Source organism: Brettanomyces nanus, chromosome 3, assembly GCF_011074865.1.
Source record: "Brettanomyces nanus chromosome 3, complete sequence".
Lineage (NCBI taxonomy): Eukaryota > Fungi > Ascomycota > Pichiomycetes > Pichiales > Pichiaceae > Brettanomyces > Brettanomyces nanus.
The window spans coordinates 276,928-289,373 of NC_052376.1; the positions used below are offsets into that span (position 1 = coordinate 276,928).

At 42.2% G+C, this 12,446-nt stretch overlaps 8 protein-coding genes across 8 annotated transcripts; 3 read left to right on the plus strand and 5 right to left on the minus strand.

Annotated features, from left to right (window-relative positions):
• Positions 1–49: 49 nt before the first annotated feature.
• On the minus strand, positions 50–1,645 carry FOA43_002775 (uncharacterized protein; the record flags this gene model as incomplete). The annotated part of the gene is made up of 1 exon (XM_038923058.1): positions 50–1,645. The coding sequence occupies one exon, from the start codon at positions 1,643–1,645 to the stop codon at positions 50–52; it is 1,596 nt and encodes a 531-aa protein (XP_038778986.1).
• Positions 1,646–1,757: 112 nt separating this feature from the next.
• FOA43_002776 (uncharacterized protein) lies at positions 1,758–2,215 on the plus strand (the record flags this gene model as incomplete). The annotated part of the gene is made up of 2 exons (XM_038923059.1): positions 1,758–2,092; positions 2,191–2,215. The coding sequence occupies 2 exons, from the start codon at positions 1,758–1,760 to the stop codon at positions 2,213–2,215; spliced, it is 360 nt and encodes a 119-aa protein (XP_038778987.1).
• A 181-nt stretch (positions 2,216–2,396) lies between these two features.
• FOA43_002777 (uncharacterized protein) lies at positions 2,397–3,794 on the minus strand (the record flags this gene model as incomplete). Its single annotated transcript, XM_038923060.1, has 1 exon — positions 2,397–3,794. One exon carries the CDS (start codon positions 3,792–3,794, stop codon positions 2,397–2,399), a length of 1,398 nt encoding a protein of 465 aa, XP_038778988.1.
• Positions 3,795–4,056: 262 nt separating this feature from the next.
• Positions 4,057–4,815, plus strand: FOA43_002778 (uncharacterized protein; the record flags this gene model as incomplete). Its single annotated transcript, XM_038923061.1, has 1 exon — positions 4,057–4,815. The coding sequence occupies one exon, from the start codon at positions 4,057–4,059 to the stop codon at positions 4,813–4,815; it is 759 nt and encodes a 252-aa protein (XP_038778989.1).
• A 231-nt stretch (positions 4,816–5,046) lies between these two features.
• On the plus strand, positions 5,047–5,910 carry TRM8 (tRNA (guanine-N(7)-)-methyltransferase (tRNA(m7G46)-methyltransferase); the record flags this gene model as incomplete). The annotated part of the gene is made up of 1 exon (XM_038923062.1): positions 5,047–5,910. One exon carries the CDS (start codon positions 5,047–5,049, stop codon positions 5,908–5,910), a length of 864 nt encoding a protein of 287 aa, XP_038778990.1.
• Positions 5,911–5,941: 31 nt separating this feature from the next.
• FOA43_002780 (uncharacterized protein) lies at positions 5,942–7,753 on the minus strand (the record flags this gene model as incomplete). The annotated part of the gene is made up of 1 exon (XM_038923063.1): positions 5,942–7,753. The coding sequence occupies one exon, from the start codon at positions 7,751–7,753 to the stop codon at positions 5,942–5,944; it is 1,812 nt and encodes a 603-aa protein (XP_038778991.1).
• Positions 7,754–8,723: 970 nt separating this feature from the next.
• Positions 8,724–11,318, minus strand: FOA43_002781 (uncharacterized protein; the record flags this gene model as incomplete). The annotated part of the gene is made up of 1 exon (XM_038923064.1): positions 8,724–11,318. The coding sequence occupies one exon, from the start codon at positions 11,316–11,318 to the stop codon at positions 8,724–8,726; it is 2,595 nt and encodes an 864-aa protein (XP_038778992.1).
• Positions 11,319–11,528: 210 nt separating this feature from the next.
• On the minus strand, positions 11,529–12,401 carry FOA43_002782 (uncharacterized protein; the record flags this gene model as incomplete). The annotated part of the gene is made up of 1 exon (XM_038923065.1): positions 11,529–12,401. The coding sequence occupies one exon, from the start codon at positions 12,399–12,401 to the stop codon at positions 11,529–11,531; it is 873 nt and encodes a 290-aa protein (XP_038778993.1).
• Positions 12,402–12,446: the final 45 nt, after the last annotated feature.

A 12,446-nucleotide genomic window follows, 5' to 3' on the forward strand; every position in this document is an offset into this window, starting at 1 on the left:
GTTCGTTTGATTGGACTATAAAAATAATTGGCAGATGACAAGAAGTCGATCAGTTGTGTGGCGGTGCATCCAATATCATATGTGGCGCAGTATGTATGTAGACTACTTGAAGTCCTAGATGGCTTAGATATTCCTGGTCATTGTCTAGTCTTTCAACTATCCCGTCAGCCTGTTTACGGAATAAAGTGAAATGAAGTACGCTTAAACCTAGTTTCTTACTGATCTTCCCCTTAAGTTTTCCCAGTGTAGTATTTTCCGCAAATACATATTGCTTCAGTACGAGTTTTTCATTGTTGAACACGCTAATCTCTGTTGGTCGTTTGATTGATGAAGTGACAATTGCAGAGTTAGTCTCCTTTTGTCCATATTTATTCAACAAATAATGCCATATAGTCCTCTTTGGTTTGGTTGTATTTCCTTGCTTCACTTTACTGATGAAATATAACTCGTAATTGTTTCTCTCTTCTGGGGAGTACTCTGTACCATTGATCTTGGTAATGGTCCTAACTCGACCCATAATCTGCATTAGGCAATGATCGTAGCCATTTTGAGAATCTGTCTGGTCGAAAAGAGGATTTCCGTCCAATTTTAGAGCTTCCAAATGAGGGAACTGCTCCTCGAATGTGTCCAAGAACGACCAGTCGCTGTCGATCGAATTGTGACTTAAATCCAGAACTCTCAAGGAGGTGAGGGTACCTTCTAAGCCTGTGATCTGGTTATCAGAAATATTTATAGCACGTAGAGATGAACCTGTCAAAATTATTCGTCCTCCCAATCGATTGAATGATAGATCAATCGATTCAATAGTCGAAGTTTCTGGAAATTGGACAAACCGGTTGTCTGAGAAATCGACGTAATAAAGGTTGGGGAAGCAAATGCTTAGCGTGGAAAGATTGCAAGCTTCCAAATCGTTTGATGGGATAATAAGCCGGGCTATCTGATTGTCACCGGCTATTTCAACTATATGGAATCTGTTTCCAGCCAATCGTAATGTTTTCAAGGTCTGCAATTTGTCACATACCTTCACCACCTGCATCCAGTCAGAAATTAGATTGTGTCCAAGATCCAAATCGGTCACAGATTTCAATAATCTACCAACGAGATTGATCTCAAACTCGTTATTCACCAACATATTGTCTAGCGATACCACTTCAAGACTACTGAAGTTGGCTTGACGTCTGATCAACTCATCGAAGCCATATTTCTCCACCTTTTTAGTGCCAATCATTATCTGTTCTTCTTCTTCTGCCCGCCCTATTTGATCTAGTTCATCATATTTGTACTCCAATGCGCTGGAAAAACTGCGTCCCTTCACTACCAATACTCGGTCCTTGCCCAATCGGATAAGATCATCGGCTATTCCCTCCTGTGGCAATTTAATGAAACTGCCAGTCTTTTCATCACCCTTTGTATTGAAGTATCTATATAATTGTCCCTTGTATTCCAATGAACCATCGTTTTTTCCCCGAACCAAGTCGTCCCATTCAACACCCAAAGCATCGTTCCGGGGCCATGGTTTTATGGGGCCTATATATCGCACAGTTCCCATATGCTGTTTCCCGTCAACCCCAATTAGGCATACTCGACGCCCGATATGGCATCCAGCTTGTTTCAGTTCGTCGTATTGATCCCGAGCAGCTGGCATAAATAAGGAGCTATCAAAGAAGAAAGCGAAGGTGTCAATCCTGTCAAATCGCGTTGAACTCAATTTTTGGACTCTGTCTTCAACTTCACTTCAAGTCTTCTTCTTTGAATCGATGAACGTAGAGAAACTCAATGAAGCAGAGCTCCAGGAAGGAACCCCGTTTTCTGCGTCGTGGCATCAGGATTATAGAGACTCTTCATACATATTCATAGGCAATCTTCCGGCTAAGATGAACGAGATGGATATTCTAATAGTATTTTCGCAGTATGGAGTACCTACTTTTTTGAAGCTTGTCAGAGATAGAGAGACGGGGGAATCTTCCAGATTTGCCTTTTTGAAGTATGAAGACTTCCAGTCGTCTGTTCTTGCCATTGATAATTTGAACGGGTATGAGATTATACCTGGTTCTAAACTTAAGGTGGATCATGTTCGATATAGGCCGTTCAAGTATGTACGAGATGACGCTAATATAGAGTGGGACGAGACATTGCAGAAAGAGATGGAAAAAGATATGGCCACTGAAGAAGAAGCCAAACCTATGGTAGAAGTCAAAATGATTGCTGGGAGTGATGATAAAAACGATGATGACAACAGCGATGATTTGGTAGACCCCATGGCAGGTTACTTAGAGTCCAACAAATCCCTCAAAAATCATCACCATCAACATCATCATCATCATCATCGTCATAGTCATCATCATAATATAGATTAACATATGTACACTACCATTAATACTATACACTTTTAATTACTAGATAGAAGTCTTGGACTTATCAGGGGAAATACTCCGGTCAATCCCAGTTGTGTTTGTCGTATCTCTAAGAGGCTCTTCGTTCGAGTTTTGATTGTCTAAATGCTCTGTGAAACGGGCCCCAGTGGAGGTATAGTGTGGATCATCATGCGGTGACGATTCATTCTCCTCAATTTCTTTGTCGCTGTTCATTTCACCATCTTCAATTAAGCTGCTGTGTTTTTGTTCAGCAGAAGGTGAGGCGGTTGATGTAGAGGCAAAAATCTCATTGGACGCATCCTTTGGAGTCTCTTCATGGTCATTATCAGTCTTTAATGTGCTATCTGCTTCATCATCATTAAACTCCGTCTCTTGACGTGCATCCGACTCCTCTTCAAGTAAATTATCTAACCCTCCTCCAGTTTCTCCCTTCTTTGCAACGCTATCATATATAGTAGTCTCCAAAGAAACTATATCCCTGGTTCTATCCAAAATCGATCTAGAAGCACACTGAACTTGTTCATACGAGCTCATATAATAGTCGTGCTTCAACCGGTCAATCTCATCCAATTGAGCGGTTAATTGCTGCAAATTTGACCGATACGCCGCTATGTTCCTGTATTTCTTGCGACTCAATTTGATGTTGGTCTTCTCGTTCTTCTTCAACTGACGTACCTTATCATTAATCAATTTCTTAAACTCGGCATCCGTATTCAAGTGCTGCTGCTCAAATTCATCAATGATTCCCACCACTGGATTCTGAAAATCCACTTCCAAGTTTCGCACAAGGATTTGCTGTTGATTGGCTATCATATATTGCAAACCACTGCATCCCATGAGTCCTTCTGATGCTTCCCCGGATCCTTTCAACCGAGCACACGTCTCTAAAGCTCCACCAAACTCGCTGGCCGCCAGATTGAGCTGTGCTAGTGCCTCCCGGTATTTCTGAGACGTGTTAATTAATGTCTTGTAACAGTCGATCGTATCTTTAATATCTTTCCCTGTGATTAGCGTTTCCAAATCCAATGCTGATGGTGCTGTAGACGATTGATAAGACTCTGTATGCGACAAGGTGTATCGTAAAAGTCTTGACGACGTTATCGAAGAAGCTCCAATAGTGTGACTATTCATATGCTTTGATATGTCTGATATTGGTGACACAGGCAACACAGGTGTTGATATATCTGGTGACTGTCCATCTGCCGACGACGATGTAGAGTGGTCTGATAACTTTACGGCCTTAACCCCATCAATTGAATCTGTAACTGCAACAGCCCCAGCTGTCCCCACCTGACTGGCTGCACCAACTTGAGGCTTTGAATGGCCTGGGCCGTCTACATAATGATAGAATTCCGAAAGATGAGCAGGTGGGGGAACGTGACGACGAGGTGGGAAATCTTTAATGTCTGAATTTGCCATAAATTGTAAATTTGGGTCGCACGATTGGTTTTTGAGAGGTTATGTAAACTAACTAACTACCTTGATCAACACCGAACAAGTAGTTGAGCAATTGTCAAAATCTACCTTATCTCTCTCTATATTGGTGTATGGATGAGATCTGAAAATGATAGCAGACGAAAAAAAATTTTCCTCACTGTAGGAGGAAGTAGAAGGAGTTAGCCAAGTTCTCTAACAAAGGTTGTCATCCATCGTGAGTGTATTTTCCAGGTATCTGAACAGCATGTTCTTCAGATCTTTTACCTCTCTTATAAGGATTCGCCCCTATTTGACAAAGGAGACTGTGTCGGTTAGATCGTTCTCTTCGTGTTGCAATGCATTGTCAAACAGTCAGGGCAATAAGCCAAGCAAGCCTGTGAAACCTGCAGACTCCCGAAAGACATATTTGATGGAAATTTACCAGCATTTCTGGGAAACCAATGAAATTGTACTTTTTGCTCATCATAACAATCTTCTCTCATCTGATAACGAGCAAATCAGGAAAGAGCTCCATAAGATCAGTAAGGATATCCAGTTCCGTAAACTAAAGTCCTCTATCTTTAGGCATTATTTAAGGGCTTCGAACCATGAGGATCCAATTTCTAAAGCCGCCATGAGGCAGGTCAAAAGAAAGAAGACGAGACATCCTTTGGAGCCTTTGTTGAAGGGACCTACTGCTCTCATAATGATTAAGGATTTAGATCCAAAGGCTGTTAAAGAAGTGTGGAGAGTGCTGAAAGCCCAGAAGGAGAAGTTATTTCTAATGGGGGGTAAAGTGGGCCAGCGATACGTTGATTTGGACAAAATTGGAGAGTTCAAAGATCTTCCATCACTTCCCGAACTTCGTTCTCAGTTGGTCGGTTTGCTTTCCATGAGTTCTGGTGCTGGTATCGTGAGAGCTTTAGAATCTGCTCCTACAAATTTGGCAATGACGCTTGAATCTAGAAAAAACGAAATGGAGAAAAAAGAAGCCGATGTTAAAACTGACGAAATACCTGAATAGGAACATTTAATTTATATATATTGTATAGCTTGTAGATATCAAAGCATTGAGCTTCAATCGATAGTTTGGAGAGGTAGGCCTTAGAATGATCTTGTAGCATTGACATTTTTTGATGGTTTTTTTAGGGGGTGCGGATCTTCATTTTTCAGTTCTTGATTGAAATTTTTCAGGGGTGCGGTTTAGACCATATTTTTCTTAATGGTCTTTTTATTCTTCTTTCCCTTCCGTAAGATGACATCGAAGAGAAAGCAGTACAGAGAACACAAGGAGGAAGAACGGCAGACTCTTCAAAAACTTGAACAGAAGCATGTTCGAATTGCCAAGGTGGACTCTCAAAAGCGGAAGATGGATGCAGAGATCAAGATGCCTAGAAAGAGGTTCTATCGCCAAAGGGCTCATTCAAATCCTTTTTCTGACCACAGCTTAGAATATCCCATGAGTCCAAATCAGATGGATTGGGCTAAATTATATCCTTATTATCATGACGAAAAAGTCATGGCCCCTGGAAAGATCAGCAGGGAAGTGCAGATAACAGATATTGGATGTGGCTTCGGTGGTTTAACGGTAGCATTGGCCGCTGAATTTTCCGATACTTTGATTCTAGGAATGGAGATCAGGGTTCAGGTGACTCAATATGTGGAAGATAGGCTCCTTGCGCTTAGAGAAAACTCTCCTCCTGGTCAAAACGTGTACCAGAATGCAGCTGTCATCCGTGGAAATGCTATGAAGTTTCTTCCGAACTTCTTCCATAAGGGACAGCTCAGTAAGATGTTTTTTTGTTTCCCGGATCCTCATTTTAAGCAAAGAAAGCATAAGGCTAGAATTGTCACCACTACATTGCTCAGTGAATATGCTTACGTGCTGAAGGAAGGCGGTATTATTTACACCATTACCGATGTGCTTGACTTGCATGAATGGATGGTTCATCATTTGGACGGACATCCTCTTTTTCAGCGTCTGGACAAGCAGTGGGAAGATTCTGATGACTGTGTACGTATCATGACTAATGCTACCGAAGAAAGTAAGAAAGTGTCTAGAAACAACGGTAGCAAATACATAGCGTGCTATAAAAGGTTGCCAGATCCTGAAATATAGTCTAGTCATCGTGTATTTTGTATGTTATGTATCAGCTAATAAATCTTTCTGAAACGTCGTCGTCTGTGGTAACCCCATCATTAGGTGGATCTTTCTTTTTCCCAAATTTGAATATTGAAGAAACGGCTTCTGAACCTCGTCTCAGTGAGCCTCTGATCGATCGGCTATCATCGGTTTTATACTTGTAAACTGCTTCTAAATCAGGAGGTTCTATATCTTGTGGAAGAATGAAAGGAGCAGAGCTTGAAATCACTCCAGAACCTTGTGGAAGCGGCATAGTCATAAAACTTGATGTTCTTGAATCTAACACTGGAGAACGTTCATTGTAGGTTCCTGATTGGGTCTGTGGTTGAGATCGAGCCATATGTGCTCTGTTGTGTCGAGATCCAAGTGACTCAATATCATTGATTGTATGAGAAATTCTACTCGTTGAAGATGTAACAGATGAGGAATATGACGATGCATCATCAAATATTGAATCCATATCTTCTAAAGACAATCCTTTTGTCTCTGGGTACATTTTCCACACTGTTATAGCGCTTATGAAGCAGCATGCTGCATGAATTAAGTAAAGTCTCCAACTAATAAGCTCTAATAATATAGGAGCCATTTCACCCACCACAAAGTTGCAAAACCAGTTTGTAGATGTCGCTAATGCCGCACCAGAGGCCCTAGCCTTATTTGGAAGTACTTCGGGTCCTATAAGCCAACCTATGGGACCCCAACTAGTGCCAAAGCTAGTATTGAACCACATTACACCTATGACAACCAACACAGAATATTTCAGGCTTGTAAAGATGGCCACCATAATCAAAGCTGCACCCATACCAAGGCCTCCCATTATAAGCAAGGGCTTACGGCCCCAAGTTTCTGAGAGTCTCCAAGGAATTAGAGTTGAAAAAAGGTAGAGAATAGAGTTGAAGCCAGTCATTAAAATGGCACCTCGTCCTGTCCATCCAGCTTCTTCAAACACAAGAGGTGCATAGTATGAAATTACATTGATTCCATTGAACTGCGCAAACAGCTGTGCACTACAACCAATGAAGATTCGTTTAGGATATCTTTTAATGGCTTCGATATAACTCAATTCTCCCTCTAATCTTCCAATAAGAACCGACTCCTTGATAGATTTGTAGGACTCAACAGCAAGAGTGTCATGGACCTGGCCCTCGGCAAATAGATCGGCTAGTACGATAAGCCCCTCTGTATCGTGGTCGTGCTCTAGTAACCAACGGGGGCTTTCAACAAGGACAAAGGTGCCAAAGAATAAGATTAAGCCAAAACAAACTTGAATTCCTAAAGGAATTCGAAAGGAATAGTTGCTGTCCAAGTAACTGCAGGCATAATCAATCCAGATCGAAGTCGAGTATCCAAAAACGTTACCGGTAAATTGCGCTGAACCGAGTAATCCTCTCATATCCGAACTAGCAATTTCTGACATATATGTAGGAGCTGTTCCACTGAGATATCCCACTCCTAAACCACTGATAAATCGGCCTATTCCTAAATGATGGAATGAGGTGGATGCAGTTTGCACCACACCTCCAAAACAGAAGAGTACGCAACCTAATTGGGTTGTCTTTCTTCTTCCAAATCTGTCAGCCACATATCCCAAAGTAAGAGAAGTGATAAGAGCACCGATCTCCAAAACTGCCACTACCGTTCCTATTTGCACAGCATTAGGGTCCTCGAAATAATTCTTGAAGTGTTCGTTAGTTAAGATAGATGAGAAATAACCTTGGTCATATCCCATCAAGAATACAGATATGCTAACAAAGAAAGAGGTGAAAACAAGCAACGGCCGGCCCACTAGTGGCGCCTTTGGAATATCTTCAGGGTTCATTTTGCTGTGGGAGGGTATCTAAGGTGCAAGAACAACCGAGGAACCTGAAGAGGATGAAGCGATAAGATCGTACTGCAAGATGATGTAATGATTTTTCACAGCCGCGCATATCTCCAACTAGGCCGGCCATGTTCAGTCATCCATACGCTGGCATTATGACTGCTACCGCTACTGCTACTCTACAACAATCGATTAGCTAATTGTTAAAAAATAATACCGTATCTCTCATCATCGGAATCGAACAATTCACCATCATATTAGTGAAGTAGGGATATGAGGAAAAGAGAGAGAGAACAACGAAAGTGCAAGAGTTTATCGATAGTTGGAAGTCGTTCAAAACGCAGGATCTGTTGTTATAGCTGGTTATGACCTTGAAAGTTAGAATTTACAGTACCGATTTACTGAGTGTACTGAAAAGGAAACTACAAGATAGCTAGATATTTTGATTTAGCAACGTGCAGTCCTTACTGGAAGAGCTCTAACTCCTCGAAGGTAACTCTCCATGGCATTAACTGGTCTAACAGCCGCCAGGTATCCACCTTCATAGGTACTCTTTCAGATAAGGTAGCCCATTGAGAAGCTGTATCTCCTCGATAGATAATCCATTATAGATCAAAAGGTCCCTGCAGTTGCTATAATGGTTATTTATCAAGGTGCTCTCAATTGAACATTGTTACTGCCACGCAGTGGCCAATGCAAATTCCGGACTCAATAGAATTCAAGCTTGAATATCAACTCTATAAGGGAACTTTCAAGGGCCCTCCGTAGTGATAACTGAACTAACAGCCACTAGGTATCGCCTCGAAAGTCTGTCTCCTTTCAAACTTGAAGATTCCATCTTCCATAATTTGCCAGTTAAAAGGTTTTCCAAGTTCCAGGTCTTTTAGTACAATTGCCTGGCTTTGGGTTTACCTTGCCTCTGCGCAGACCAGCTGCGTAGGTGAGCTAATCTTCTTGGTCCTTCAGCTCTTCAGTGGTTCGGCTGCTCGTTCTGTGGAAATGATTCCAAGATCGCATTGCCAAACTTGCTAAACCATTCACCGAGCACCCTTTGGGGTAAGCGATGTGATCTTAAAGGCTGGTATTCTCCCGAACTGCTTTTCTCGTTTCCTTGATGCAAAAGATTGCCCTTGTAATGCTCTAGAGCTAGATGATTGATCTTCTTTGTTGTGGTGGGCTTTGCATTGTTCCTCTGCTCTTCATTCAAAAATATTTGATTAATAGTTTCTTCTAGCCAAGCAGTGTTTGCTATTGTGGATACAATCATAGCCATCTCAGGGTCTTCTTTATAAGCATCCCCTTCTATAATTGTTTGAAACCAATTGTTAAGCACACTACTCACAGTGGCAGTGAATGAGTCCTTGCTCTGTGAAAGTTTCTTGTCACCCCACACTGCCTCATCAATCTCTTTAAATGGAATACCGTGAATGGTCTTGGGGAGAGTAAGATACTCTCTAGGGCTTGATTGTGGTCCACTCTCATCAAGGGCACGAAGAATGGCCCTATATTTTCGGTCTATTCTCTCTTCGGTGGATAGCTTTGTTAACTGATGTCCATAACCCTCTGAGCACAGTTTGTTCAATTCAGGATCGCATACGAAGTCTTTGGTCACTCCATCGACAATTTTTACTAGGAGTTCAGCCTTCACATTGACGTCTCTGTTTTTGGTGGCTAATTCATCTCTTTCGTCCTGCATCTTTAGAGCATACTCGAAACCAAACTTGTCGATATCTGACAGCGGTGGAAGATCCTTATTCTCGATTCCTTGGCGTCTGGCTTCTATCTCTTCAATGGATGTGGCTTTTCTTCCTTTCGGTACGGTTCTGGCTACAAGGAGGTTGTATAACCTTTGGCTTTCTGGATCGATCTCAAAAGTCTTGCCACGAACATTGTATTTCTTGCGAACACCTTCATCTTTCTGTATGGCTGATTCTGCTTCAGCCTTGGCTTTTTTCATAGCCTTGAGTTTTGACGTTCTTTCCTCTTTCTCTGTCATTTTCCTTGGGTTTGATTTTTCTTTCTCTGCAATCAACTTCTCAGCTCTCAGATGCTGCTCTTTGTACTTCTCTTTTATTCCCTTCTGAAGCTCTGGTCTGCATGGCTTAGAAGTTTCTTTACGTGCATCTTCTACCTTCATCGCTTCCTTTTTCTTAGGGTCACAAGTTTTCTTAGACTCAATCTGTGAAGCTTCTTTATGCTCAACCCTATGAATTATCTCAGGTATGATATTAGCATTATGGGTCGCATTAAAAAATGGTTCAAGCTTGGGAGATGCCAGAGAGACTAGTTCAGGATTGGGAACTGGCTCTGCATTGAGGGATAAATTAGGCTGGAGCTGAGGCTTAAGTCTAGGCATACTCTTGAACTTTGGTGCTGCTCTATGCTTAACCTTGGGAGTTCCTTGGTGAATTTCTGGAGGATGATTCAGTAGGCCTTTGGTAGCTGTTGCATGATTTTCTTGCTCTGGCAGCTCTGAAATCTTGATTATTTCCTCTTCGGTTAGCATGATGTTCTTATACTTCACTCTAAGCCTTTGCAAGTTCTCTTCGGTTTCCTTGTCTGCAACTACGTTGAGACATGTTTTCTCAATCTGGCTTGGAGTTTTCTTAGATGTTGGCAAGTTTCCGGCTCCTCTAGAGATTAGTGAAGCTGGAGCCTCTACGACTGAGGAAGCAATGACTTGAAGTGGTGATTTTATTTTTGGTCTTGCAATTTTCTTTGGTGATTGTTCTCTAGCGATGGGTTCCAAGGTATTGGCTTCGGCTGGTACCTCGGCTGGTACTTTGGCTGCACCCTCGGCTGTTTCCTTTATTGATCTTTTGGCTGGTGCCTTGATTGTTGACTCGACTGTTTCAGTCGGTGCCTCAAGTGATTTGTTTTTCACTGGGGACTTTGAGCTCACCTCGACCAACGTATTTGCACTGTTGGATGAGTGAGTTCCTTCTGTAGATACAGCATCCAAAAGAGGAGGGTTCGAATTAGTTTCTGATGAAATCAATCTAATTTCCGGATTGAAGGCTGGGCTTGTGGCAGAGGTAGGAATCTTCTTAATACCCTTCTTGGAGTCATTCAAACCTGTTTTTAAATTATTTTCACCCTTATTGGTGCTCTTCCTGACCTTTTCTCTTTGTTGTGCGTTAACATTGGCATTATTAACGTAATAGATCAGTGGATAGTAACCCACAGAAGGGTAGCAGTCGGTTACATCAGTGTGGGCCGCCGGCTTCGTGCATTTTTGCAGTGAACGCTTTGCAGGAGAGGCCATCTGCGGAGTTTTTGGTTTAGCTGCTGGAGATCTTGGTGAAATCTCAGCAGCCATCGGGAACAAAGGAGCCATTGAGGCCAAAGGAGCCATCGAGACCATGGTAGCCGCCATCGAGGCCATGGAAGCTGCCATTGATGCCATAGAGGCTGCCATTGAGGTCAAAGGAATCAGAGGGGTTATCATAGGAACCAATGGTGCCATAGGCAAGGAAATTCTCGGATAACCAGAAGAGGCCATCCTCGGAGGAACTGGAAATGGTTGGTAGTTGGCTTTAGGGGCCGTATCGGAGTGAACAGGCATCTTAATTGCAGATTAGCTTTGGTTATCACTGGTTTGCAGGTGTGGTTCAACTGTGAAGAAGGAAAAGGGATTGGGACAAACGAGGTAATTAAGGATTCTACAATAATTTTTAAGCGCTGAATCGAGTCCGAAAACAAAAGAGAATCTTCCGAATTGGGAAGTATTAGGGTTTTGATATTATATCTATTATATTATAATGAATCTGCGTCTTCACTCCTTTGTATCGAAGTTGGTCTGAACAGTAAACGAAATTCCAGGAACCTTGCCGTTGATAACCTCGGCCTTCACCACCGATTCCACACTAAGACTCCACAGTATTCCCCTTATCAAACCGGAAGGAAATTGAAGGAATGGCGTAACTTTATTTAGTGTATCCTCTTCGCCTTTACCACTGTAGAAATGTGTAAGAGGTTTGAAGGCATTGTCGATAAGCACAAAGGTTCCCAAGTGATTAGTTCGAAGGTTATCCATCTGTTTTCCATAAAACACCTTCCACACGTCTCTGCAAATGAATTTCAGGATCTCCAAAGAGTCCACCATCTTCACAGTGAGGCCCTCTTTGACACTTTTGTCGTATATCAAGCAATCGGTGATTTTGAAGCCAATCTCAAATCCGTAGCCCTCTATTCTATAGAGACTATTGACGTCAAGGTACTTCTCGTCATTCATGTAATCCACTCTTCCAGCCAAAAATTCCCTTGTATGAGAGTCTGAAGGGCCCTTGGACGACTTTGTATCCTCTTTGATCTCCTCGGATCCTCTAATGTTCTGGTCCTTTAACTTCAAGTTCTTCATCAGAGCTCCAAGATCAGTTTCGTTCTTCATTAACTTCTCCTGCACTCTCATTGAAAGTGGAACGCATTCGTTCACAAGGTAGTGCAAGCAGCATGCATTAATCTCCGAAGTGAAGATTTCTGAATCCGATGAAACTTCATTCTTAGAGGTAGTAGTGTTGATAGAAGCTCTACTAGGTGAATCAGCAGGAGTTTTGTTCGCTACCTTCACCGGTGTAGAAGATTCACTTACAGCAGTTTGATCGGGTAGCTTCGGAAGAGGCGATGTCGGCGTCTTGATTGTGCTCATGATGATACCTCTTCTAATAAGATTGGTGTACAGACAGGTAAAAGA